Here is a 27407-nt window from a genome sequence, read left to right on the forward strand (position 1 = left end):
CGTGGTGTTCGAGCCTCGGCTTGGCTTTGGGGCAGGGAGAAGGAGGTATTTAGGCCGGAGAGAAGGGGGAGGACGTGCACCCCGGCTCCTCGCTGAACCCCAGCGGCATTAACCCTGCAGCAGGGCACGTTCATGGCTTCAACCGAGAATTACCTGTCCCAATGCTCTGGCCCTGTTTATCCCTAGATCCGGGGGATAGTCCCAGTCTAGACAAGGAATAAACAGCCCTGGGGCCAGCCCCCAGCGGCACCCGCCTTCCCCACACCCCCTCCCTCGCCTTTGGGGATCAAAGGGGGGGATTTGGGGGGGGTATCGGGGATGGGGCAGCCAGTGTGGGGGGGACGACTTTGGGGTTTTTTCCCCTCCGCTCCCGGTAATCACCGAAGTGCCTCGGCCACGGCTACGCCGTGGTGTCAGCCCGGGTCCCAAGGGGGTCACCGCGGAGCCCTAAAAATAGGAAGCCACAGGGTGGGGAGATGTGGATGGACAGCGACACCCCCCCCCCCCCAGCTTTTTGCCCCATTTCAAAGCACTTCGGTATCCCTGAGATGGGCTGGCGTGGGGAGAAGGGGGAGAGACCCCCCCCCAGCCCCCCGAACCGCAGCCACAAGCGCAATGAGTTGGCCAGTCCTCATCCCCCAGCCCCCAGGTTCCTCCAGCTGGCTGGGGGGGGCGGATGGCTGCGTGTGCCCCCCCCCCCTTCCTCACATTTTATTTCAATTTTACCGCGCCTTTTTTTTTTTTTTTTGGCAGAAACGGCCCTTTTTTTCCCCGATTTGCGCAGGGGCGCCGCCAAGTCACGTGAGGCGAGGACGCCCGGCCGGGATTCGGCTGCCGGGCGCCTGCCGCTGCCGGGGGGGGGACACACGGACGCACGTGCAGCCCCGGGCCTGACCTTTGCCCCATATCCCCTCCCAAATTGGGGGGCGGCTTCGCATGGCGGGGGGCGGCTTGCAGGGGCCGGCGCTGGCTCCCCCCTCGTTTTTCCCCGCGGCGGGGGGGAAGGCGGAGCCCGGGGCCGGCCCCGCGGGCAGGTGCTGCATGGCCGCGGGCCCCGGGGCCCTCGCAGCCTTCCCCGGGCCCCCCGCCTCCCTGCAAGAGCTCCCCTTCCCCCCCCAGAGCAGAGCCGGCGTCGCACCGGGCTCCCCGAGCGGGGGGGTCCCGCCGGCGACCGATCTGGTGCTGGGAGCGGCGGCCGGGTGCCTGGCCTGCCTGCTCACCAACCCGCTGGAGGTGGTCAAGACGCGGCTGCAGCTGCAGGGCGAGCTGCAGCCCCCCGGGACCTACCCCCGGCCCTACCGGGGGGTGCTGCGGGCGGCGGGGGCCGTGTGCCGGGCCGACGGGCTGCGGGGGCTGCAGAAGGGCCTGGCCGCCGGCCTCCTCTACCAGGGGCTGATGAACGGCGTCCGCTTCTATTGCTACTCCCGCGCCGAGGACGCCGGCTGGACGGGGTATCCCGGCGGGACCGTGGCCGCCGGGGCCGTGGCCGGGGCGGTGGGAGCCTTCGTGGGCAGCCCCGCGTACCTGGTGAGTGCCGCTCTGACCCAGAAGCCCTCGCATCGGGGAGGGGGGGATTTTGGGGGGCCACCCCCCCCCCCCCAAAAAGATTTGGCCAGCCCAGAGCTGGCTGCGTCCTATAAACACCATCTCAGTGCGTCGCTTCTCCCCCTGCTTTGCTTTGCACCCCCAAAAATGTGGGGCTGCTTTGTGCATGCTCCCCCTTTCTCCCCCCCTCCCCCCCAGAAACCCGAGGAGAGAACCCCCTCATAAGGAAATCGGGGCTGTTTTCCCCCTTTTCGGGGGCCTCCCCTGTTTTTGGGGGTGCAGAGCTCAAGGGGGGGAGCTGCAGTGAGCGTTTGTGGGGGCCCTTTGACCCGGGGCAAGGGCAAATGGGGTTCAAAGTCTGGAGGTGCCACTTGGCAACACATCTGGGCACCCCACATCTGCCAGAGGGGCTCAACCCCCCCCCAAAACTGCTAAGAAGAGATGGGGGGAACCACAGCCCGTCCCGGTGGGGGTTTGGGGGGGTTTCACCACTCGGCGTTGTGTCCCCCGCCCAGGTCAAGACCCACCTCCAAGCCCAGACGCTGGCGGCCGTGGCCGTGGGCCACCAGCACAACCACGAGGTGAGCGGGGCTGGGGACACACACACAATTCGGTGGCACCTTGGCCGTGCACGCGCCGGGACCCAGTGAGGACAACGCTATTTTGGCCAGCGAGTATTTAAAGCTGCTGTTTGGCAGCTCGGCCCCGTATAGATGCTATAAATAACGGCGCGAGGATGGGGAGGGGGTGACGGGGATGCGGAGCTGCGACACCGGATCCGGACGCCCCTCAGGATCAGTGTCACCTGGCTGGAGCCACGGTGGCTTCGTGCCACCAACAAGCAACAGGGTTTTGCATGCCGGGGTGGGCAATTCTGCTGGAGTGGGATGCACCGTTCCCGTTTTTCCCAAATTTCCTCTCTTCCCCAGAGCATCTCCGGGGCTTTCGAGAGCATCTACAAGCAGCACGGGGTGGCGGGGCTGTGGCGGGGGGTGACGGGCGCCGTGCCCCGCGTGGCGGTGGGCTCGGCCGCGCAGCTCGCCACCTTCGCCTCCGCCAAGGACTGGGTCTGCGAGCGCCAGGTGAGGAGGAACGGGTGCCAGATCCGGCCGCTGCCGGCCCCCCTCTCCCCTGTTTTTGGGGAAGAGCTGACATCGGGCGCTTCCCACAGTGGTTCGGGGAGGGCAGCTGGGCCGCAGTGCTGGCGGGGGGCATGGTGAGCGGCGTGGCCGTGGCGGTGACGATGACGCCCTTCGACGTGGTCAGCACCCGTCTCTACAATCAGCCGGTGGACGCCGACGGCACAGTAAGGCCATTCGGCAAAAGACGGGGGGACGCACGGCTTTTCCCAGGATTGCGTCCGGCAAGGGTGCGCAGCCGGCTCCTCTCTCCCCAGGGCAAGCTCTACCGGGGTTTTTTGGATTGCATCCTGCAAATCTCCAGCAAAGAGGGGCTGCTGGGCTTGTACAAGGGCATCGGCGCCGTCTACCTCCGCCTCGGCCCCCACACCGTCCTCAGCCTCTTCTTTTGGGATGAGCTCAGGAAGATGGTGCAGCACCAGCAGCCCCCAGGGCCCTAGGACGGGCTCCCGGCCCCGCCGCAGCCATTAATAAAGGGGTTTTTCTATTTTTGGCGTCGTTTTGGGGCCTTTGGGGTGGTGCAAAGGGTGGGGGTGCTGCCCTGCAAAGCCAGGACCTGAAACACTGCGATGCATCGGGCTGGAGAGGATAACGGCGATGCCAGGGCGGGGGGGATTAAAGATGCTGGTGGTCCCTGAGCCCTGCCATGTGCATCCCATCACTGCATCCCTCTCGCCACCCTAATTTTCCCCTCCGCAGGGCAGCTGGAGCCCTGGCCGGAGCAGCTGAGCTCCAGCTGCCCTCGCTTGCCCCAGCAATGATTTACTAGCCGGGGGGCCGCTCCCAGCCTCCACCCCGTGGACCTTGGAGCCGGGGCCTGGCTACGCCGTGGCTCCTCTCCGCCGAACATGTTTTCTCTGGGGTCCTGGCTGCCAGCGTTGCCCGGGCTGGCGTGGGGCTGGGCGCTGCTGGACACGCTCCTGCAAGGTGAGAGCCCTCGGGGGTGGCATGGGAACGGCTTGGGGACATCCTGAGGGACGTCGGTGACCCGCTGCTGCCTTTTCCCTGCAGGGTTGGTGGGTGCCTGCGCCGTCTCGGTGCTCTGCAGCCTCCTGAAGGTTTATCTCTACATCCAGTGCCTGAAGTAAGCACGGCTCTTCTTCTCCCTGGGGGATTTGTTCTGGAGAGCCGCTTTTGGGATCTGCTTTTGGGATCCGCTATCGGGGGGGTGGCTCTCAGCACCCATGGGTGCTGGTGGTGGCCTGAGCAGGGCAGGGGCTGCACCCTCCTCTCCCTGCTGCAAAGCACAGGGGAGGTCTCCGAGGCTGTCACCCCATTTTGGGGTGGCGGAGGAGGAAGGGGACATCCAGCCCGGCTCAGCGTCCCCCTCGCTGTCCCCAGCAACGCGGAGAGGCAGGTGGAGAAGGAGGCGATCCGGGCGCAGCGGCGGGTGCTGGAGCTGCTGCACGTGGCGGTGCTGATGGGCGTGCTGGCGCTGGTGGGCTCCCGTGTGGCCGCGCTGGTGGTGCTGGAGTTCTCCCTGCGCGCCGTCTCCACCTTCCTCTCCCTCGGCAAGGTGAGATGGGACGGGGGAAACTGAGGCACGGTGGGGAGGTGGTGTGGAGGGAGCCGTGAAACGGTGCATCCCTTGCAGATTTGCAAGGGGATTGCTTTGCAACCGTGCATCCCTTGCAGATTTGCAACAACTACGGGGGCTTTAGCGGCTGTGGCATGGAGGAGACCATGCATCGCTTTGCCAGCCGCGCATCCCCGTGCTGCTTTGCAACACCCGTGGGGAGCACAGGGGCTGTGGCACGGGGGACGTTATGCATCCCCTTGCTGCTTTGCAGCCTCTGTGGGGAGGATGGGGGTGGCTGGCATGGAGAAAACCATGCATGGCTTTGCAGCCGTGCATCCTCTCGCTGCTTTGCAACACCCGTGGGGAGGACAGGGGAGGCGGCATGGAGAAGACAGCGCGTGGCTTTGCAAACTCTGCAGGGAGGATGAGGGCTGTGGCATGCCCAAAATAATGCATCTTCCTGCTGCTTGCAGCACCCGTGGGGCATATGAGAGCCACGGCATGGAGGAGCCTGTGCATGCTGCTGCTTCGCAACCTCTGTGGGGAGGATGAGGATGGCTAGCATGGAGAAAACCATGTGTGGCTTTGCATGCGTGCATCCCCGTGCTGCTTGCAACACCCGTGGGGAGGACAGGGGAGACAGCATGGAGAAGACCATGCCTGGCTTTGCAACCGTGCATTCTCTTGCTGCATGCAACACCTGCAGGGTTACGGGGGGCTGCAGCATGGAGAAAACCGTTCATTGCTTTGCAGTCATGCATCCCTTTGCAGCTTTGCAACACCTGCAGGGAGGATGAGGGCTGTGGCATGCCCGAAATAATGCATCCCCCTGCTGCCCACAGCGCTTGCGGGGCATATGGGAGCCATGGCATGGAGGAGGCAATGCATCTTCTTGCTTCTTTGCAACCTCTGCAGGGTAGATGAGGATGGCTGGCATGGAGAAAACCATGCGTGTCTTTGCATGCATGCATGCCTTTGCAACCGTGCAGCCCCTTGCTGCTTGCAGCACCCGTGGGGGTGCAGCGTGGAGGAAGCCATGCATTGCTTTGCCACTGCGCATCCCCTTGCTGCTTGCAACACCTGTGGAGTTTGCAGGGAGGCTGCAGCATGGAGGAAGCCGTGCATCGCTTGGCAGCCGTGCATCCCCTCTCTGCTTTGCAACCTCCGCAGAGGCTGACGGGGCCGTCCTGCTCTTGCAGGGCGCCCACAGCAGCCAGCTCTACCTGCTGTGCCAGTACTCGCTGGGCTGCGGGGTGTCCTGCGGCCTCAGCTTCTTGCTGGAAGGGGCTCCCCACGGGACCTGCAACCTGGGGCTGGCGGCGGGGCTGGCGGGGCTGCTGGCCACCTACGCCCGGCGCCTGGCTCGTCACGTCTGCACCCTCTACGAGCTGCACAGCCGAGGACGTTACTGCGGCATCTGCATCCTCCTCCTCGCCGCCGGTCACGGCATCCCCCGGCTGCTCCGGAACGCTTTGGCCATCACCTTCGCCGTGGCTGACCTGGCTGCCGTGGCGCTCATCAACCGGGATTTCCTCTCCACGGCGGAGGCCGTCCGCTTCTGGACACCACTCACCATCTGCTACACGCTGCTGGTCATCTACATGCAAGGTGAGAAGGGGACCAAACCCTCAGTTATGGGTTTTCTGGGGGGGTGAGGGGGGTATGTCCCAGTATGGGGCATCCTGGGGCTGTATGGGGACACGTGGGGCATCCTGGGGGTATATGCAAAGCCACCCCGTAGCACCCCTGAAATGCACGGCGTCCCCCAGTCGTGGGGCTGGGGAGGGGACAGGGTTCCCCCCACGGTGGCCGCCCCAACGCCGCGTCCCTTGCAGAGGAGCTGCGGCAGAGCACCGGCGGGTGGGCGGTTTACCAGACGGTGCTGGTACGGATGGGCGGCCTCTTCATCCTCCTCCTCACCGTCGGCCGTTGGACCGACATCCTCCACATCCTTATCTCGCTGCTGGGAGAGCTCTGGTGCCTGCTGCACGCTGGCATCATGCTGGAGGCGTGCCGGCGGCAGGTGAGATGGGGTCACCTCCCCGCCATGATGCTGGGGTGAGGGGCTGGCGGCAGCCCTGAGGCCACGATGAGAGGCCTTTCTGCTTCTCTTCTTCCATCTCCCATAGGATTTCACCCAGCAGTCTCGGTTGGATAGGGGGTCAGGATCAGGATCAGAGGAGGCATCCTGATAAGCCGCGGGATGTAACCAGGCATCAGAAACTCAGGGTGGCTTCGCCTAGCTCCCCGAAAAGCAGGCACCCCCCAAATCCTCCCCGTCGCAGATCCCCCATGGGGACGAAGGAAGAAGGGCTCCCGGAAGGTGCTCGACCCCATCCCACGGGGTGGGGGAGGTTGGGGGGATGCTCACGTGGCCCCTGGTTTTTGGGGGGACCCCGCAAGGCTGCAGCAGTGCTGGGGGTTTGCTCCCTCATCCCGCCGGGGATGTGGGATGCTGATGGATGTCCCTGTCCTCCGCAGCTGCGGGGCCGCACCCTTGCAGTGCAGGGGCCTCCGGGGGCTTATAAATCTCAGAAAATAAAAGTTTTTTCCAGCAAAATGCGTGGGTAGAGCGAGCTGGAGAGGGGCTCAGGGATGGCCGCGGTGCAGCTTTTTGGAAGAGGTGGGTGGTGTGGTTCCTCCCCTGGAAGGGGAACTGAGGCACGGAGGGGGTGACCCTCCGGCTGAGAGGTGCCCCCATGCCTCAGTTTCCCCACCTGGCTGCAGCCGGCCGTGCCGTGCCGTGCCGTGCCATGGGGCACCAGGGCCGCCGCAGCGGGGGTGCAGGATCGGGAGAGGGAAGGAGGCCCCGGCAGCGGCTGCTTCCCTGGGCAAGAACCCCCAGCCCTGTGGGGGGAGCAGGAGAGGGGCTGGGGCAGTATGGGGCATCCTGGGGGTATATGGGGGCATAGGGGGCCACCTGGGGCTGTATAGGGGCACATGGGCATCCTGGGGGGTGTATGGGGTGGTACATGGGGCAACTTCCAGGCACATGGGGCAACCTAGGGGTGTTGGGGCATCCGGGGCTGTACAGGGCACCCTGAGGGTGCCTGGGGCAATTGGGGGGGGTCCATGGGACAACGTGTGGGGGGGTGGGGGCATAGGTCATCCCAGAGCACATGGGGGCACCCGAGTGGCCGTGGGCCACCCCGGGGTGCGTGGGGCAGCCAGAGGGCTCGGAGGACACCCTTGGGTCCATGAGGCACCCTGAGGTCCCACGGAGCACCCTGGGGTGCATGGGGCTGTCAGAGGGGCCCACGGGGCACCCCAGGGTGCATAGGGCACCCTGAGAACATATGGGGCACCCCATGTCCTATAGGTCACCCTAAGGACCTATGGGGCACCCCAGGGTGCATGGGGCACCCTAAGGATATGTGTTCCCCCGTCCCCCTCTGCCCGGGGCCGTGGGGCAGGCAGGGGGGAGGAGGAAGGGAGGAGGAGGAGGAGGAGGAGGGGGGAGGAAGGGGCGGTGATGCCGGGCGGCTCTGCCTCCCCGCTGCCCCCGCCGCGCCGGGCAGGGCGCGCCCGCGGAGCGCACGGAGGGACCCGCACCGGCTCCCCAGGTAGGGGACAGGGACGGGGACAGGGACGGGGCCACCCCCCGAGGGGCAGGCGGGGCTGCAGGGCCATCCCCGGGCAGGCGACCCCCGGAAGGGGACACCCCTGCCCCCCCCCAAGGTAGGACCCCCCCCAGGTAGGGGACACCTCAGATATGGGACTGGGGACACCCCCAGGTAGGGGGCAGAGGACACCCCAAGATGGGACACGGGACCCCCCAGGTAATGGGATAAGGACCGCAGAGCCGTCCTGGGACGGGACAAGGGGACCAAGAGCCACCCCCAGGTATGGGACAGGGGACACCCCCAGGTATGGGATTGGGGACACTCCCAGGTAGGGAACGGGGGGCCTCCCAGGTTGGGGGGGCACGGTGGGGCCACCGCCACTCAGGGGACAGGGGCACCCCCAGGTAGGGTACAGGGGGCTGTGGGGCTACCCGGTGGGGGAGAGGGGATTGTGGGGGGCTGCAAAGCCACCCCCCGGGTAAGGGACAAGGGGACAGCAAGGCCACTTGGGGAGGGGACAAGGGGACACCGAGGGCTGTGTCCCCCCACTCTGGCCCTTCTCTCGTGGGCATCCTCCAAGTGCTCTCCAAGAGGTGCCCAGGGTTGGGGACAGAGGTGGGGGACAGTTGTAGGAGGGCCATGTCCCATCCCAATTTTGGGGGGCATGGGGGGTGCCCCATAAGTGGCCCCGTCCCTGCCGGTCCCACCTGGGCTCCCACCCCGGAGATTTCAGGGGGCGACACTCGCAGCAAACCGGGGGGCCCCTTCCCAGCGTGGCCTTGGCCATCCCGAAACGGGATGGAGCTACCCGGGGGGGGCGACCCCATAAAAAAGGGGGAGGGTGAACCCCATGAATGCACCCTGAGCCTTGACCACCCCAACGGCCCCCGGCTGGGGGGGACCCGGGGGGTGCCACGATGGGGCTGTCCGGATCCCGTCAGCCCCGGCACAAAGAGGAATGCGACGAGCACATGGTTCCCATTAGCCCCGGAGATTTTTTTTCTTTTTCGGGTTGTTTTTTTATGATTATTACTTTTTTCCCCCCTATTTTCTGCAGCTCGGCGGGCAGGAGGAAAACCAGCAGCTCCCGCGGGCGAGGATTTGAGCGGCCGGGCGAAGGCTGGCAGCGCCGGAGCCCGTTTGGGGTTTCGCCGGCGGGGAGGGAGGGAAGGAGGGAGCGAAGCCGCTCGGGGTTTTTTTTCTTTTTAATCCCTTCCTCTGCTTGAGTCAGCGGCTGAAGTCACCGGTGTGCCCGTCCCGAAGCTTTTCCCTCGCCACGGGGGGGGCCGTCCGCCCCCCAGAAGGATGCACCGACGTCTGTGAGTGGGATTTTGGGGGAGCGGAGCTGCCCCGTGCTGGGGCATGAGACCAGGCAACTCATCACACAGGTATTTTTTAGGCCACTGATTCATCTCCGGGACGAAGCCTGCTTCACCGGCGCAGCGCCCCGGCTAAAGCCTCGGGGTTCCCCCCGCCCCAGACCATCCCGTTTGGGAAGGGGAAGCTTCGCTCCAGCTGCTTTTCCCGTTGGGAAGCTGAATAAACAGCCCTTTTCCTTCCCGAGCGGGGTTTATCAGGGTCGGGCGCATCCTGCCTGCGCCGCTGGGCGATGCTTGGGGGCCGTTTTGGTGACGGGGACGCGGCGATTCACGGCGTCGCGCCTCGGTTTCCCCATCTGCAAAAATAAAGGGGGGGATGCCCTGAGCTGGAAGTGATTAGCAGGGAAATGGGGGTAAGTGGGGAGGGAATGGGGAGCCAGGGGACCTAGAAACACCCCAAAACAGGGTTTGCAAAAGCAGATCCTATGGCAACCCCATTTTTAAGAGGAAAGGTGGGCTTTTCCTGCGGCCCACAGGGAGTTTAATCCCAGGTGGGGGCAATAAGAGGAAATAAAGGGGGTTAAAATGCTTACAAAAGGGCAGGGTTTGGCCACAGAGGCATGAAAATGGGCGGTTTCAGATGCTGCTTCACCGAGACCCTTTACCCTGTGTCCTCCCAGACACGAGACCATTTATTGCCGTGACGTGGGACGGGGACGCTCGTTCCTTCTCCCTTTCCGGGAGGGCGAGGAGGGAGGCGGGTTGAGGCCGAAGGGCGGCGCAGCTGCGGGAGCTGCCGGTGCCCCCGCGGGTTTTGCTCCCTTTTATCTTATTTGCCCCAAAATTGAACCCAGGTCCAGTCCTTCCGTGGCTTCCGCGATGCTGCCGGGGAAGGCGGAGAAGAGGATCGCTTCGTCCATCTTCATCACCCTGGTGCCGCCGCAGAGGGAGGTGGCCACCAAGGAGAAAACCCAAAGGGAGACGCGGCCGGATGGTGCCGAGGTCCCGGGCACCCGTCGCCCCCAGACCCCACCGCTGCGGCCCCTCGCGTTGCCCAACGGAGGTGAGGGGTGTTCGCGGGGGGCTGCGAGCGGTGCCGGGAGGATGATGATGGTGCCGAGGATGCTGCGGAGATGCTTTGCTAAAGGATGCGCCTGCAGGCAGGAGGGGATGTGGGGGTTTTTTGGGGGATTATTCCCCAAATCCCTGCACCCATCCCGGGACGGATCCGGCTGCCGGGGAAGGGCTGTGTTTGCTCTGAATCGCCGGGCCCTTATCAGCACTGTTCGTCTCCTCCGGCCGGGATGGAGTTTGCTTTTGGGGCAGGTCGGCGAGCGCCGCTGCAAAGCTGTCGGGGCGTTATCGCGACGTGGTGTTATTGGATGTTTTTGCCCCCCTAAACCCACCGTGTCTGGCTTTCGCCACAGAAACCCGCCCAGCGGCCCCCGTGCCTTCGTCCCCGCCGGTCCTCGTCCTCTCCGAAGCACCCCAGCCCTTGACCGCGGAGGCGCTGGGTCCGGCGCTGCAGCAACTGGACCTGGCGGCACCCACCACCCTTCAGGTGAGGACGATGGGGTGCAGTCGCCCCAGTGCTTCAGTTTCCCCACCTGCAAGACCATAAACATAACGTGGCTTCGCCTTCCCCTGCTCACCAGGCCCCTTCCGCCTTCCCTGCCGAATTGAGGCCGCCCAAATTTTGCCCGGAGCAAGCAGGCAAGCTGCAGTGGCAGGATGCGAACGGGTACCCGGAGAGGGATGGCTCCAGAGGTAAGGGGGGACCCAGCTGCACAGTGTGGGCTCATCCCGAGTTGGGGAAACTGAGGCACGCAGCACTGAACCCTTTTCCCTTCTTCCCGCAGACATCTGTGCCTTCTGCCATAAAGCGGTGGGGCCCCGGGAGCTGACGGTGGAGGCAATGCGGAAGCAGTACCACGCCGACTGCTTCACCTGCCGGACCTGCCACCGGCTCCTGGCCGGCCAGCGCTACTACCAAAAAGATGGGCGCCCCATGTGCGACGCCTGCTACCAGGTACCCGTCCTCCCTCGGGGACAACCAGCGCCCCCGGGGGGGTGGCAGGAGATGCATTCCCTTGGCGGGGAGCTGGCATTTCACGGCGTGTGTCCCCCCCAAACCCCAGGCCACGCTGGAGAAATGCGCTAAGTGCCAGGGGCTGATCATGGAGCACATCGTCCGTGCCCTGGGCAAGGGCTACCACCCCGGCTGCTTCTCCTGCACCGCCTGTGGCCGGGCCATCGGCACCGAGAGCTTCGCTGTGGACGAGCAGGACGAGGTGTACTGTGTGGCCGACTTTTACAGGTTGGGGAGCACAGAAAGAGGGGAGCATTCCCCACACTGGGGGGGGTTCGGCTCATCCCCTGTCACCCCATAGGGCTCATGCCACCTTGGTTTGCTCCCATCAGGAAATACGCCGTGGTTTGCAGCGCCTGCAAGCACCCCATCGTCCCCCATGAGGACAAGGACACCTACAAGATCGAGTGCCTAGGACGCAGTTTCCATGAGAGCTGCTACCGCTGTGAGGTACGGCCCCGACGGGGCTGGGGGTGTCCCCCAAAAGCTGAGGGGTTTGGCACTGAGCCTTTGCAAAGCACGGCCACAGGGCTTGCAGCACCCGGGGTTATTTTTTAGCCACCAGTTTATCTTGCAAGCGGCAGAGAGGGGGGAAAAGAAATACATCAGGTGAAAAGGACGATGTGTTCAGCGAGGAGAGCTTCAGCTTTTCACACTTTTCATGTCGTTTGTCACTTTTTCCAAGCGCTGGTGGGTTTTGCAGGAAAGATGGGATGCAATGGCACAGTGTCTCAAGTGCAATGCAGCATGAGGACCCCTAAAACATGGCCTCCCTTTCTCCTCTTGTCCCCAGAGCTGCAGGATGCCCCTGTCGCCAGAGCCAACAGAGAACGGGTGCTACCCCCTGGACGACCACCTCCTCTGCAAGTCCTGCCACATCCGCTGGCGAAACGAGTCGTCCTGCTAAAAACCCATGGCTCCGACCTCCGTCTTCCAGCGCCGGACACCAAAAAGAGGGTGCACCCACCGGGATGCACCCCGCGGCCAGTCCCAGGTGCCCACTGCACCCCCAAATAGCTGCAGGATCGGAGTTTTTGTCACCAAAATGTACCCGGCCCCCATCCCGCCAGGCTGGGCAGGCAGAGAAGCGCAGATGTAGCCAAGCCCAGCATGGCTCTGCACTCGTTATGAACATAAAAAGCCCTGGCAGAGCAGTGGTGGTGGAGGAGCTGAGGTTTCGGTCACTTATTTCTTTTTTTAAACTCCTTTTCCAAAGCCGGTTTGGTTTCCTTGGGTGTTTTTTCTTTCTTCTTGAGCTTCCTTGGGGTTTCACTTAAACATTTCTCTCTGTGGCGATGCAGAGAGCAGGCACTGATTTAGTTACTCACAGTTAAATAAAACCCCGAGTTTAAAAACCCTCGTTTCTTTCATCCGCCCTGTATTCCAAACCCATAAAATGCAAGTTTAAAAATAAGAAAAAAAAGCCACTTTTTAGGTTTTATAGGCGTGGCAAGAGTCGGGTCGCTCGGGGCGATAACACGGCTGATTTTTGGGGTGCAGTGATTTGGCAGATGCCGCTGTTGCCTGGGGGAGAGCTGAGGGTCGTTTCTTGGGGCCGGATTGGGGATTTTGCGATGTGCCGTGGTGTTGATGAAAGGGTGTTTGGTGGTGGGTTTTTTTGCGGACAGCCTTTGCTGCCGGGGCTCCATCTCAGCCAAGTCCCGGAGCCGGCAGAGGGCAGCCAGAGCACAAATTCCTCCATCAAGCAGAAAAACTCCAGCTAAATGCCGTCTCTCCTATATCCGACAGCGCCAGGATACCGGGAAGGACGGATAGCCCCATTTCTGCATGTTGTCCAAGATAATATCACTCCGCCATCAGAAGCTTTTTGATCTTCTCTCGGTCCAAGCCCCAAAGCAGCAGAAATTAGACCATTTCTCTGCGTGCCCAACATCTGTGCAACCAATGTCACCGGTGCTTAGTGGTTTTGTTTGTGAGGGCGTTGCAAACCAGACGGAGAAAGAGGGGTTTTCTTTTTAACCGAAAGTGCTTTAAAAGCCACAAATCGAGAGCAGAAAATAGCAAGAGTATCTGAGATGATGTTTAATGCTTTCCTGATGAAAAAAGGGAGCTGCTAAAAAAAAAAAACCAACCACCAAACCAGCAGCCATACGCTTCTAGGTCACATTGTATGTCTCTCCAGTGTGTGCTGTATTGATGAATGAAAGGGTTAATGTATGGTTAATGTATGCACCAGACTCCGGCGGGCTCGCTGATTAATCACACCAACCCCGCAACTATTTCCTGCCGACTCTCCCCATCTACAAAGCCTGTTACTCAACGTTCATAATGTGTGTCTACAGCCCATCAATCAGGTCATAACTTGCTATAAACTTATTTATAAATAGGATGTTAATGTAAAGTTGCAGTCTGTCCCGGTCAGGTAAGTAGGTGGCTTTGGGTCCAGCTGGGTGGGGACGCCACACGCCCCTGTGTCTCACACTGGGGAAGTCCCATGCTCGAAGTCAGCTCTCACTTTCTAAAGCCTCTCGCCCTGTGGAGAAAACCAGGCACCAAAATGATGCTAAAAAAGTAAAAAGATGTGGACAGACTTGGCGATGGCCAAAGAGAGCGGGGAAGGAAGCCCCAGAGAGCAAAGGGTTGCCCGTGTTTTGGCAATACGGGTATTTTTCCAAGTGAGGTTTTCAGGGAGGATGGAAACACCAATGCTGAGCGGTGTTTTGGATGTGTTGTTGCACGCTGGCTTAAACCCTCTGCACAGCACCCTTGGGTGTCAGCAAGCTATGCTACCCCTCTGCAGAGCTAACGGTGGGAAGGGGTCGAGTATTTCCCCCACAGAGCAAGTCAGGAGGGGCTGTTGGCACCAGGACTGCGGTGATTTTTGGCTGGAGGCAGGCAGGGAAAGGTTTTTATCAACATGAAGCCTTGGAGAAGATGCTGAAGGGTGAGGAGAAGGGCAAGGCACAGCTGGAGAGTTTGGCGACCCAACAAAGAGATGCAGAAGTGGTCAGATTTGGCATATTTTTTTCAGGAGCAGAGGATGACAAGGGACAGGGATGGATGGACACGGAGGTAAGAGGAGAAAAGGCTAATTTAAGCCCTTTTCTTCTTGGATAAGGGGAGAAGTGTTATGAGCCAAGGCACAGGGAGCGTCGCTAAGTCTGAAAAGCACAGCCCCACGTTTTCCCCCAGGAGGATCTCGAGGAATTTCCAGTGTCGGCTGAGCCCTGTGGAGGAGATTTTGCAGGGGTGGGGCTGCGGGAACTGGGTCCCATCCTGCTGCTGAGCAAGCCCGTGTCGGCTGCGACAGCTCAGCCTGTCCTTGGGCTCCTCCCCCTGTTGCAAGTACTTTTGCAAGTGCCCAGGCCTGCTAGCAAAAATAAAATAAATACAAATAATGCATGGAGCAATATGAAGCTTTGCAGAGCCCCCCCAAGACCACCCAGCCATAAAATCCGCTCAAGGTCTCTCGTCTCCGTCCAGCAGTGGTGCAAAACAGCAAAGAGGATCGTACGCCTCCAAATCACACCGGCCGGGCCCTGCCCTTCCCTTGGCTGCTGCAATAAGTCCGTCTTTTCTTGCAATCCCTCTTGGCAGGCCAAGGAGAGTGGGGAGGGACCTGGCTGTCCTCCAAGGAGAAGCAAATGCAAATATTTCTTCACTTCAGGCTGGGTGCGGCCCAGGGATAAAATTTCCCCGGGCTTTCCCAGCGAAGGCATCCGATACCATACCCCGCTGTGAGCCCAATTTGCTCCCAGGAATACAACTGTGTATCCCATAAAAAAACCAAAGGTTATCTTTCTTGCAACTCAAAGGACTGCCTCATCTTTTTTTAAAAAGACCTTTTAAATTAAAGGAGGAGCTGACAGGCACGGCCGTAGTATTTTTAAATCAGTGGCCAAAGTGTTGCTTCGTAACAAATAAGGCCTTTTTTCAGGTTTTGTTTGCAAGCTGAAGATTTTGGCGCGGCACAAGGAAAAGAGCCTGTAAATGGAAACGGGCTGGAAAGCGCCTGCCCCGGCATCCCCCCGGGTCAGCCGTGAGAAATCCAAAAGCAGAGAGGGAGAGATGAGCTGGATTCCTCGCGTGCCTTCGCTCTGCCATCACCGCCTTCAAGGTGCCGGGAAGGAGCTGGCTGTGGAGAGGGAAACGCTGCAGGAGAGGAAACTGAGGCTGAAGCAGCTGCAGGGGCTTTGCTGGCTGGAAAAGGCGCTGGGAGGAGGGTTGGGTGCTTAGTGCTGATGATGTTTGGGGTTGTTTTTTTTTTCAAATGGGATGGAGAGAGCTGGAGAAAAACTGGTTTTTTCCTTTGGTCGACCCAGGTTAATTGCAACCATATCCCAGCCGGCTTGCTGCAGTGTCATCCTTCCCTGCACAGCGTTCAGACCCATTTTCTGCACTTTTCCATCTTCAACACAACCTAAAAAACTAACATTTCTTAAAAGAAAAGAGGTCTGATCCTGCTAGCTAAGGGAGGGGGGGAAAACCAGCAGGGAGTACTCTGGGAGCAGCCCAAGCCCTGAATTTCTCCAGCTTCATTATGCAGCACAGGCAGAATGTATTAAAAAAATAATGCAATATTCTCCTTTTTTTCCCATTTTCCCTGCAGAACTGAAACACCCAACACCACAATGTATTTTTAAAGCACACCGTGTTTTCGATAACACGAGGCAAAATCGATGCAGCCAGTTACGCAAGCGTGTTACCAGGCTGCAAGTGATACACTGGGTTATTAAAAAAAAAAAAAAGGGAAAAAAAAAACCAACCCTCCCTGTTTCTGAAAATAGATGCATGGCACACGGCTGCAAGCAGGGCTTTGACATTTTATATCCCAGCTTTCCTTCATTGTATCAACAGCGATTACAGCATCCCACAGCCCTATTTCTGAAAATTAACAACTTTCACCCTGACCTGGCTTCAAGCAGCTTACGTTACATCTTTATTTTGCTGGAATGTCCGTTAGAGCCCAGAGGTGAGGGGATTTATTAAAAAAAAAAAAAAAAATCTCTCTGAGGTTATCCCATCTGTCAAGGCGGCTTGTTGACCTCGGCGATTTATCACTGGGAAAAAAGCTGGAGGGAGAAGAAGGGAAGGGGGGATAGCTCCTAAAAATAAATATATCCCTTAATTCTCCGTGCAGCTAAACTTTCCCTCACAGCCCAGCCGGGGGAATATACTTTAATCTCCTTTATCGGATTTCTTCGTCCGAGGCTGGATCTTGCTGAGGCGATCGGCCTCCACCCGGCGTTTTAAGGGCCCCACGTTTTGTAAAGAAAAATAGAAATAAGCAAGAAAAGGCAGGGTACTCGCCTGACAAAAGGGGAGGAGGAGGAGGAGGCCAGCGGCTGCCCCTCACGGCCGCTCCGCCGCCTCGGGCTCCACAGCGCCGCCGCGCCCGCGGTACTGCAGGAGCTGCCCCCCTCCCCCGCCCCGCCGCTCGCTTCACAAAATGGCCGCCCGGCGGGGCCACGGCGAGCGGCGCCGAGGCGACAAAATGGCGCCGGGCAGGCAGCGAGGGGAAGGACGGATGATGCGCGGCTGCGGGGGCCGGGGCGGCCAGCGTGGGCTTCAGCCGTGCCAGGAGCACGGCGGAGGGGCTTTTCCTGATGTGCGTATCCCTTCCAGGCGGGCAGCGAAAGCGCTGCGGGTGAAACCTGACCTTCTCGGCGCCCCCCCACCCCCCCGCTTTCTCTCCGCCGCCTTTGCAAAAGGATGCGAAAATGCCCAGAAATACGCATTTCCACTGGGCCACGGGGCTGGCGGAGGCCTCGGCCTCCTCCCCGCCGCCTCAGGCCCCCTCCTCCCCGGGCGGCATCGCTACCTCAGGGCCCTCCGGCGCCATCGCCCCTTCATTCCCTTCACGGCGCAGCCCGCCGACACCGACGCATTTCATTTTTTTTTTTTCCTCGTAGCGTGAAGATTTTTGGCCCAGAATTGCTCTTTCCACACGCCCCCCCCGCCCCCCCCCCCATCATCACCACACGCACCCCAAGGTGGGTAGTTTTATGCCTAATGCTTTCCCTTCCACTGCTTTTCTCCTTCGCAGGGGTTGCAGCCATTGCCTCCCGCTCTCCTCACAGCATGGAAAATACCCAAACGCGCTTAAAAAAAAAAACAACCGAAACAAAAAACCAAAACGCCCGAGGATTGATTTATCTTCAGAGCTGGAGTGGCGTGGAGAAGAAGCTGTCGCCGCTCGCCTTGCTCCCCAAGACAACCTGCCCGCCATTTGTTAATTAAAAGCATGTACTTGGTGTGATCAGATGTGGTAATACCGTAAAAAAAAACCTCTGTAACATCCAAATGCTCGTTGTTGGAGGCTGCAGCCAAGGTACCATGTACACCTTTTTTTTAAATATTTTTTTTAATGTTGCCTTACCTTTTTTCTGCACCAGAGTGTTGTTATGGGCTACATTATAACATTGCCCTTTCTTTGTTAAAAGCTACATGCCTAAAATACTGCTATTTTTTCCTGGAATTACAGATTTAGGCCCATAGAGATGCTCTTTTATGTCTACATGTATAGAAATACTTCTATATATTTACTACATATTTTTACATATATATATATATATATGTATCTCTTTTTTCCAGGGACTGATTACAGAATATAAAATAAACCCACACACCTAAAACACTATGATTTCATTATATATAATCACTGTAATTTTGGCCCATAAATATGTTTGATTTTATATATATAGATATTACCTTTGTTTTCCTCCATTGGCTTTCTACTACAATATATCCTAAACGCAGGAGAAAAAAAATGCCATTAAAAAAAAAAAAAAGAACAAAAAGCAACTCATCTCTTTTTTACAGTCCATGGTGGAAGTTTGTGCCTGAATGTTTTATTTGTTCCACAGAGATGTAGATTTTCCTTGGGAGATTTGGGGAGGATTTTTTTTTTAAATTAAAAAAGGAAAAATACACCCAGAAAAAACAACAATAAAAGAGAACCAAAAAGGAAAAAAAAAAAAGGCACACGAAAACAAACCCCAGTAACTGAAGCTGCAAATGCAATCAAATAGTCCGGATCAGACAATTCATTGCAACGAAAAGAGAGGACAAATTAGTTCAACTGAAATGGCAGGGCTTTGCTGTAGATCCGGGAGGAGGGATCAGCTCCTTTATCCCACCATCTAGCGCTCCAAACACCACCATTTTTTTTTGTGCTTTGTGTTGGGGCGTTTTATTTAAAGCCAAGCAGGCTGCAAAACCCCGCCGAGCCGGGGCTGCCAAAGCCGCTCGTGGGCTTAATTTTCATCTATATTTTTTTTTCCCTGCACGCACCCGATCCTTGTGCAATCCTCTCCCTTTTATTATGTGCTCTATTGCTCTCTTTCCGTTTTTTTTCTTCTCCCCCCCTCTCTGCGGATATAAAGGTTTCTGTCCTCTCCACAGCTTGGCTGCTTATTCCAGAAGTTTCTACGGGGGAGGGGAGCACCCACTGCGGAGCCTTTGCCGCAGCGCCGGGCAGGCGTGGTCCCTGCCGCTGGGGGAGGAGGAGGAAGATGATGATGCAGATGCAGAGGATGCACCACCTCTCCCTGCCTTCCCTCCCCGGCTGGCAGCCTCTTTCCAAGCCTCTCCCCCTTGCTAGATTTCCCCATCCTTGAAAAGGGTGCTGGGAGGTGTTTGCAAGGGTTTGTTGTTTTGTTTTGCCTTTTTTTAAATCTTTTTTTTTTTCCTCCCCTTTTGCTAAATAAATTAAAAGCAGAGATGTCTCCTGATGGAGATGGATGAGGCTGGGCTCGCAGCAATGGGGTTGCTCGCTCGCACGCACTGCCGCAGACTTGATCTGGCGTAGCGAGGGTACCGATGGCAGAAGTGACCTTTCCCAGGCAGTGGGAGGGAGGCTTTCCCCCCGCCTCGACATGCTCCCTGTTGGAATTCATTTTAAATAGCAGGGTTATTTTTTATTTTCTTTCCCCCTTCCCCTTAAAGAACAGCTTGCTCTTTCAGTGTTTTTTTTTTTTTTCTTGGTAGCCTGTGGGTTGAAGCTTCCTCATGATCTTTTTTTTTTTTTTTTTTTGGTGTGTGTGTTTTGAATTGCGTTTTAAAATTGCCCAGCTGGAGACAAGTCTTGATTAGAGCTGGAACAATAGCTCCATTTTATTAATAATGGGAAGGATTTACAATCCTACAGCACCTTCCTTGGAAGGCTTTCAAAATCATTTGCAAACACTCACAAATTTAAGATTTCACAGCCCTTGTCTGTGAGGTGGGTAAGTATTTTAACGGTGCCACCAGCAAAAATCATGTCGGTGGCAAATCTCCATTTCTGAGTGCTTTAAAAAATGACAGATTTGGTGGGTTTTAGGGCTGCAAAGCAAAGCTGGGAGGGGGGAGGTTGGTAAGTGGGCCTGGCTAAAAGCTGTAACCTAAATCTGTTCAGTGTTCTCTCTAGATGCAGAATATTTTGCTACGTCCTGGGAACTGGGCTGTTATTTCTCCACCTGCTCCACGCAGACGACCCTTCCTTCTTGCTTTTTGCCAGAGTGAAGCTGTGAACTTGCCTGCTTGTCAGTAAACATCTGCTTATAGATATTTTTTTTTTTAATTCATTACCTTTTTGTAGTCCCCAAGTGACCTCCTTTAGTGCTGGCTCCTCTGTGGTTTGACCACAGCTTTGCATTAAAGCAGGCTTGCTAGCACTAATGTGTCTCCCTGCAAGCCAGAATGACCTTGCTTGAGGGACTGGGCCCACCGAGCTAATGCAGATGCTCCGCTTTGATTACAGAACCCTGCACGCCGCTTTTTCCCAGCACGTCCCTTCCCTGACCCAGGTGGTGCAGGGGGATGTTGCAATATTATGGGTGAGAGCTGTCTTTTGCCTTATTTCTTTCCTTTTTTTTTTTCCTTCCCAGGGAAATACAGGATTTTTTGTGTAACCCCTCTCCACAGCAGATACGTTCTTTGTAAGTATTGTAAACACACAGTGATCTAAGAGCCGTCTGGGCAGCGGGATCTGGCCTTGCCGAGGAGTGTAAGGCACAGTGCTCTGGTTGTGTAAGTGTGTGTTGTACATGGGCCACAGAAACCCACAATGTTTCTGTGGTTACTCCTGTCTGGATAGCATGAGTAGGTCCCAGGGCTTCCCCTTCCCACTGCTTACTGTTTCACAAAAGCAAAGGCTGGTGCTTCTGGAAAAAGCTCTGCCTTGTGGCCTTTAAAAAAAAAATAAAGAAAAACTGCTGTGGATTAGTCATCCTTATTTTTAAAGGAAGCTGTGTTTGCCAGTCCTATCTGTATAATGCATGTGTGTGTGAGATATTAACTATTAGCTTTATTTGCGAAGGCTGGTAATGTGCTCTGGTCGCTGCTCTTTGGAGCAGTGCCACCGAGGCTCTGTCGAGCTGCTGCTGGCAGGTGGAAAAACTGACAGTCCAGCTTTTCATACCCTTCCCTCCATTTCCCTTTTTCAGTGCTGGTATCTCTGCATTAGCAGGTGTGGAAACGTAGAGACCGTAACAACAGTAAGCAAGGTCAGATGAGCTGTCTTCTGGGGTCGCTTCCAACTCCAGAGAAGAAACCCTAGTGATTTTTTTTGTTGCCTGTGGTAGCTTTTACTCTAAGCTCCACTGTATCTTGTGCGAAGACTGAGTTGGACCCTTTTTGGATGCTAAAAATGGTACTGTTTTTAAACCTTAGTGGTTTTTTCCCTCTTCTGTGGTCATGTAGAAGATCAAGCCATGCAATTAAAACAGTATAGCAAAGGACAGCTCCCTCCCCCTTTCCCCTTTCAACAAAACCTTCCAGAGTTGTGTGCTCTTGAACTGCTGCATAGGCAGAAAACATACAATGCAGTTGTCAGCATTGTGCTGATGTGTGGCACATTTAAAAAAAAAAAGTACACACAAAAGGGGTGGGGAGAACGGTCGCCTCCAGGGAGTAAAACTGTGGGGCCCCTTTCCCTACAAGCGAATGGACCTACGTGCGATAGTACATCACTCCTAATTTTGCTCAGGCAAAGGCAATGGGCTAATGTTGGAGGGAGCGATGCAACGTCCTAAATTGTGTTGGTGAAGATCAGGGTCCCCTTGAACTATTTTTTTTCTTCCTGTGAACTTGCTCCCGCGAGATGCTGCTGTTTTATTACTTGGTTCCTCAAAGTTGTGCTCGCTTACTGGGAAGAAGGAAAATGCTTCCTTATTGGGTGCAATTTCTTTTGTTGTGTTGCAAAAGGTAATAAAAAGCACCTGGTGCTGGTCTCTCCTAGGTCACACATGACTTCAAGGCGTAGAGTCCCGGCAATCATTAGTGCGCAAGGAGCGTTAGGTATCGGCGCCTTCTTGTTAGCCTCCCTTAATGAGAATATTGGCATTGGTGTTGCATGAATGCCTCTGGGTGACCAGCGGAGAGGCCCTGCCCTGCTAAGCTGGAGCAACACCTTATGAGAAACGCAGGGATTTCACTGCCAGTGAGGCAGTCTGTTTGCTGCGGTGATTTGTAGCACAGCTATGACTTTATGCTTTTCTGGCAAAAATTTAGCGGAGGGTAAGTATGAGGTGTCTGGGCCAGATTTCATACCGTGCTCCCTGCGGTGGAGAGCTGGGGAAAGTGTGTACATGAAAATTGCCAATAGCTCCTGTGCCTAAAGCCTCATCTATACTTGAAATAAACCAGCGTGGACAGGGATATTAATTTTATTCTCTCGTTAGGGATGTGTTGGTTTGGAGATATGCCTTGTGCTCATCGGAGGCCTTCACTGGCACGGAGATACGGTGGACCAAGAAACTGGCTGTCTGGGCTGTTTCCACATTTTTCAGGTTGGCACACCCTGTGGGACTTGGAATTACTTTTCGTTGGCAGTTTAGGACAAATGAGTGAGAATTACCTTGTGAGCGCTGAACTTTTACCACCCTCTGCTTTGGACTGAAGAGTTACTAGAACTACATCCACGAGGTTTCCAAGCTAAACAAAACCTGAATTTCCGGTGCCAAAAAGAAAGCGAGCAATAGAAACCTCCGCTCCTCCTCCGTAAGGGAGGAAACCGCAATCTTTCAAGCTTTCCTATTATCCTGAAGAGTTAAAAAGCTGCATCGTGAGATCTGCAGAGGTAAAATGAAAGCCAAAGCTCCCCGAGAAACTGTTCTCCTGTGCCATATTGCTGGAGAGGTTTTCGAGCGCAGCAGGTCTTGATGCACGTTTTTCTTTTGTGCTTTTCTCTGAAGTGAAAGAGCAATAAGTGTGCAAACGTTTTCCGTTAAAACAAGTTGCTTCAGTATCAAGATGGTGTTCGGTGAAACACAAGCTCTGATGGTGGCTGGCTCGGTGTTTATTTTGTGCTGGGTGTGCCAATCAATCCGATGGGGAATGTGGGGAAGAGGAGCCTTTAGGTCACAGGTTTGGACTGTGGGTTTTGTGTTACACCCTTGTCCTGCAACATCTCCAGTGTAATTTCTGTGACTTTTTCTGGGCATTGCACGCAGGGCCTCTATGTAGAGGTCATACAGCAACGGGGTGTTAAAAATGGCACATTACAGGTGATCTATCCAGTCCTGGGGGATTTATATCCTTTGCGGTTGTCATGTTCGGGTATCAAATCACGTGGGGCTGGCCTTTTTTTGGTTTTTTCTTTGTTTTTTTTCCTAAAATGTAATATTTTGCAGCCTGGAAGGCCAAACTCCTCTCTGTCTAGCTGGTGAAATGCCCCGTGTTTGGGAAAAACCCTTGTGAGGTGAGCAGATATAGCTCTTTGGTATGTAGTCACACAGAAGTTGGGGGGCAAGGGGAAGCAGGGCAGAAGCCGGCACTGTGATATTTCTAATTTTTCCCAGCAACAGGCAATAAAATAGGTATTAACTGTAATACATCTACTATACCGTGACCAAGAGTAAGCTCTTTTGCAGTCCTGTGACGGCACATGGTGTTTTGGTTGCGTGGCTCAGCAATCGTGCTGTACTCTGCTGCTGAAGAAACGTCTGTTTTTGTATAGCAAAGTATTTTGAAAACAGACGTGTGCTTTTAGATATATACAAATGGGTTCAGTGTAAACCGAATTCCAGGGGCTCCTGAGCTGTGTTTACTGTGCTGCAGAAGGTAACTGGTGCTAACCCACTGGCTACAGTGGCGGTATTTTGTGGCAGCTCCCATCCCCGGTACTGTGTGGATGAGAACACCACCATGAATTCTAGCGGGGAAGAGCATTAGAAAATAAATTACTAAATACTACGTTTCAAAAACGTGGAGGGAGTTTTCTGGACAGGAGGATTTGGAGCACTGACCCTCAAAGAGGAAAGAACCAAAATCAATAGCTTTATTAATACAAATCCTGTACTTTGTGTTGCTTAGGATCCAGAACCAGGCTTCATGTTAAAAGCGTTATCAGTGCGTAAGCCGATATCCTCTGTCTTGGCAACAAATGAGCCCAAATATCAAACAGCACCAGTTCCTTCTTGGAGAAAACTATCCATTGCATAAAACGTAATGGGTAAGCAATAAAATTAGGCCAGTAATTCAGGCTGGCTTAAAAATGAGATAAAAGCCTAGCTGGCAATTTGATATTCAGCTGCCATACTGTCATTTTAATAAATATAGTCAATGAGCAGGAAAGGCACGTAAACACATTTTATAATGACAAGATGGTGGCTGGAGCTGGCCGGCTTGAACAAAGGAACACTCTGAGTGTTTCTGGTGATGACTGAGGGCTCTTGTCGGGGTAACCTACTGTTTTTCTGTAAAAAGCAAAGCAAAGTGGATGTGTACTGGACGCTCGTGGGGATAATCATTGCGTGCCGCTGATGTGACCGCTCTAATCCGTGCGAGTCCCTGGTCAATGTAGCTGGCCGGTGTCCCCAACGACGGGGAGAGGCATAATGCCTCCCTTCCCCACCTCTGGCTGCGCTGCTGCGAGCACAAAACGCAGAGCTATTGCTAAACCAGAACCAAGTATAGGAAGTTACGGTCTTAGCGAATTTAGCTCTGGTTGCTGTCCTTGTTTGGTATCTAATCTTTGCTTTTTTAGATCTTTGGCAAGCAGTCCCAGCGACACGTGGCAGCGAGCTCCACCACTTGGGTAAGACGCCGCATTAAAAATGTACAAACTTGCCTTTTCAAGCGTTGGCTGCTCGCTTCTATTTTATTGACGTTTCCTCCTGGAAGTGAGGCTGTCTCTGGCTGTTTCTGTGGACCCCAAGGATGTTTTCTGATTCTCCTGCCCTTTTTTTTTTTCCCCTCTAAACTGGAGAGCTGCTAACTTTATTAGCTCCTTATATGGCAGCACCATTTTCTCACGCCTTTAATGGCTCTCTTTTGATCTGTCCTGTTCTTGCTTTGCTTTTCTTAACATGAACACGGAGTTCAAGCTGAGATGGGTTTATAACCTGCTCCCTCATTAATATATGACCTGGCATTTTAATCCTCTCCAAGTGCCGATAAGAAACGTCCAAATGTTTTAACTGCGGGGTTGGCCGAGATGCCCGGAGATAGCTGGGTTCTCGGCTACACCCACCACGTGGGCATGAGTAATGTAAATTGCACCTTGCGGTGCACCAGACCCTGCCCTTGCGTGTCCCGAAGGCTGAGGGCCATCAGGTGATGGAGAGCAGCTGAAGTCTCCTCTTCCTCGGCCGTTTGCCCCTCTGGGAAGGGTGGCAAGCAGGGATGCGTGTCCGTGTGTCACCCCTGGATGCTCATCGTGTTGTTGCCAGTGGTAGGACAGCGGGCTGGCACGAATGCTCGTCCCTTCTGCGGTGACAAGGACGGCGTTGGTTGCCACCACGTAAGACCGGTCCTTCGTCGCGGCCCTTTTGGCCTGCTGAGAGGACGGTTGTGCTTGCTCTGGTCTCTAGCTTGGGTCTGTGTTCTTTAAAATCTTTGAACGAGTTGGAGGGATCCAGTTACAGCAGCATTGCCAGTGCGGTTGCGTGTTGCAACTGGGAACAGTTTCCCCCCAAAGCGTTTGAAAAGTATCGGGATGGTCCAGAGCTTTGTTTTACGTCACCGGACGGGCTTCGTGCTCCTCTCCTAGCTGGCTGTCGTGTAAACGGAGCCCTTCAAGCACTCATTTCAACTGTCTCTTCTGTCAACAGAGTCGATGGCTTTGTGTGCAATCCGTGGATGTCCCTCCCGGCCAGCCTGCCTGCAAGATGGCCGTGTGACAGCAGTGACCCTGCGTGAGGTTTCTTTGAAGGACCTGGGAGCCAGCATGGTTTTCCCGTGTCCCTTGGAGGTGCCACCCTAGCAGGGACGGAGGGGAAGAACGGTTGGAAATGCTGTCGCGGCAAGCACGCTCGATCGGAGAGGGGTCGAATTCGGCATCGAAAAGCCGTTTGATGCGTGGTTTGGGTTTCTTCCTCTCCGAAATGGATGCCTGTAGAGCCCGTTAAAGGTATAGACACATAGCGACTGCTCTTTGGGCTTCTGACCAGTTAAAACAGAAAGCTGAGCCCATTTCCACGGAGAAGAAATGCGCGGTGGAAAGTGCTGGTGGAGCGCATTGGCAGTGCATTTTCTCATGCGCACGTGGCTCCATCACGTTTTAAATAATAGATGGTTTGCGTGCAAAGTTGTGGGTTTGTTTTTTTTTTTTAATTAATCAGTATATCTCGGTTTGGCAGAGCAGCGTAATGCCCATCATCACTGGGGAAACTGAGGCATGGGGCTGTGAAGGGATGGGCTCACAGCCACCTGGCGGTGGTAGAGTTGGGGATAAGACTCAGGTCCTTCGAGGCTCAAGTCGATGTGCGTCAGAGGTCTGATTAAATCAAGAGATTTGCATGTTTGTTAAGCCACCTATAGCTTGATGACTTTGACCGGTCGTCGAGGTGGACTTGGGTGGCAGAGGCAGCAATGTTGGGCACCGCTCGCCCCGACAAATGAAACGTGGTTTTAATTGATTTAAAAGCGCCGTCAGGAGGCTTTGGCCAAAGAAAATACTGAAATAACGGTCTGCTTTCTGTGGTGAAAGCAGCTAACTGGCTTAAAAAAAAAAAAAGTACTCGTGGCCCTGGGTGCGTGTTTGGTTTTATCCTGACCTCAAACTGCTCGGAATCTCATGGTGGTAATCGGTTGGGCATTTCCCTTTTCGAGCATAGAAATAGGTGTTTTTATCCGCGCAGAGGCCCATTTTGGGTGGAAAACAAGACCCTCCAGGTTGAAAAACGTTTAGCTCCACGTTGTGGAGCTGCCTTTCGAGCAGGGATGGGACGGGGTGCAACACGTGAGTCAGTTAACTTCTGCAAGCAGGGCAATACTCGCAACGAGCGTTTTCTTCACCCCGTTTTAATTAAAGAGCTCTGCCAAAACCCCGGAGGAGGAGAAGGGGTTTGACTTGCAGCCGAATTCCCCCCTGCTCCCCGACAGCGAGAGTTTCTTTTGCGCCATTCTCGAGGCGACATGGCCTCCCTGTTTCGGTGGAGGGAAGTCTTTTGGGCAGCCTATAGCTCTGAACTTTGGAGCCCTTACGGATAAACACAGCTATAGGCTCCCACGTAATTTTTTTACTTGCTCCTGCCGCTTGCAGGGAGGCAGCCAGCTGGGTTTTCTTTCACCTGGGGGTAAAGACGGAGGGTTTGTGCCTCAGGATGGGGGACACGGCCCCCATTTCCCAGTGCGGTTGGGGGTCCCACGGCCAACAAGGGCACTGCGACGCCCAGCGAGGACCCCCAGCTGGCCGGGGAAGCCCCTCCGAGCGTTTCCCTGCCCTCCTCAGCCGCAGCCGTGCCACCAGCCTCCGGCCTGGGTGCAGACGGGGTGCGGGCTGCCAGTGGGACCTTGCCCTTGCAGCACAGCCCCCCTTTATTTTTTGCATAGCCCCACAGTTTTTGCAGCGCAGCCCCCCTTTATTTTTTGCATAGCCCCCCTTTATTTTTTACATTGTAACCCCTTTATTTTTTGCATAGCCACATGGTTTTTGCAGTGCAGCCCCCTTTATTTTCTGCATAGCCCTGTTTTTTTTGCAGTGCAGCCCCCCCTTTATTTTTTGCATAGCCGCCCCTCATTTTGCAATGCAGCCTTTATTTTTTGCAGCGCAGCCCCCCTTTATGTTTTGCATTGTAACCCCTTTATTTTTTGCACAGCCCCACGGTTTTTGCAGTGCAGCCCCCCTTTATTTTTTGTGTGGCCCCCCTTTATTTTTTACATTGTAACCACTTTATTTTTTGCATAGCCCCCCCCATTTTGCAGTGCAGCCCCCTGTATTTTTTGCATAGCCCCCCCATTTTGCATTGTGGCTCCTTTATTTTTTGCAGTTCAGCCCCTTTAATTTTTGCATAGCCCCCTCATTTTGCAGTGCAGCCCCTTTATTATTTGCATAGCCCCCCTTTA

At 55.7% G+C, this 27407-nt stretch overlaps 3 protein-coding genes and 1 long non-coding RNA gene across 13 annotated transcripts; all 4 read left to right on the forward strand.

Moving 5' to 3' along the window:
* Nucleotides 1-816: 816 nt before the first annotated feature.
* On the forward strand, nt 817-3570 carry SLC25A34 (solute carrier family 25 member 34). 3 transcript variants are annotated; one of them, XM_072883954.1, is made up of 5 exons: nt 817-1527; nt 2061-2126; nt 2475-2627; nt 2717-2851; nt 3384-3570. In XM_072883954.1, exons 1-5 carry the CDS (start codon nt 937-939, stop codon nt 3411-3413), a joined length of 975 nt encoding a protein of 324 aa, XP_072740055.1. In that variant the 5' UTR covers nt 817-936; the 3' UTR covers nt 3414-3570. The 3 variants fall into 3 exon arrangements, with proteins under 3 accessions (XP_072740055.1, XP_072740054.1, XP_072740053.1); XM_072883953.1 differs by lacking the exon at nt 3384-3570 and adding an exon at nt 2923-3372; XM_072883952.1 differs by lacking the exon at nt 3384-3570 and adding an exon at nt 2942-3372.
* On the forward strand, nt 3477-7036 carry TMEM82 (transmembrane protein 82). Of its 2 annotated transcripts, XM_072883964.1 has the most exons (6): nt 3477-3611; nt 3696-3768; nt 4026-4200; nt 5403-5811; nt 6039-6226; nt 6333-7036. In XM_072883964.1, exons 1-6 carry the CDS (start codon nt 3533-3535, stop codon nt 6393-6395), a joined length of 987 nt encoding a protein of 328 aa, XP_072740065.1. In that variant the 5' UTR covers nt 3477-3532; the 3' UTR covers nt 6396-7036. The 2 variants fall into 2 exon arrangements, with proteins under 2 accessions (XP_072740065.1, XP_072740064.1); XM_072883963.1 differs by lacking the exons at nt 3477-3611; nt 3696-3768 and having other exon boundaries at nt 4067-4200; nt 4320-5811.
* Nucleotides 7037-7667: 631 nt separating this feature from the next.
* FBLIM1 (filamin binding LIM protein 1) lies at nt 7668-12533 on the forward strand. Its single transcript, XM_072883955.1, has 9 exons — nt 7668-7766; nt 8824-9154; nt 9940-10148; nt 10513-10646; nt 10741-10852; nt 10945-11114; nt 11224-11402; nt 11507-11624; nt 11968-12533. The coding sequence occupies exons 2-9, from the start codon at nt 9129-9131 to the stop codon at nt 12079-12081; spliced, it is 1062 nt and encodes a 353-aa protein (XP_072740056.1). The 5' UTR covers nt 7668-7766; nt 8824-9128; the 3' UTR covers nt 12082-12533.
* Nucleotides 12534-16537: 4004 nt separating this feature from the next.
* Nucleotides 16538-25951, forward strand: LOC140661580 (uncharacterized). Of its 7 annotated transcripts, XR_012045813.1 has the most exons (9): nt 16538-16743; nt 17182-19363; nt 19546-19660; nt 20006-20056; nt 21358-21416; nt 21800-21907; nt 22751-22818; nt 24106-24156; nt 25172-25951. It is a non-coding gene; the product is annotated as an uncharacterized lncRNA (long non-coding RNA). The 7 variants fall into 7 exon arrangements; XR_012045808.1 differs by lacking the exon at nt 21358-21416 and having other exon boundaries at nt 17182-19359; nt 25172-25950; XR_012045807.1 differs by lacking the exon at nt 21358-21416 and having other exon boundaries at nt 25172-25949.
* The last annotated feature ends 1456 nt before the right edge of the window (nt 25952-27407 follow it).

Source organism: Ciconia boyciana, chromosome 19, assembly GCF_034638445.1.
Source record: "Ciconia boyciana chromosome 19, ASM3463844v1, whole genome shotgun sequence".
Taxonomy (NCBI): Eukaryota; Metazoa; Chordata; class Aves; order Ciconiiformes; family Ciconiidae; genus Ciconia; species Ciconia boyciana.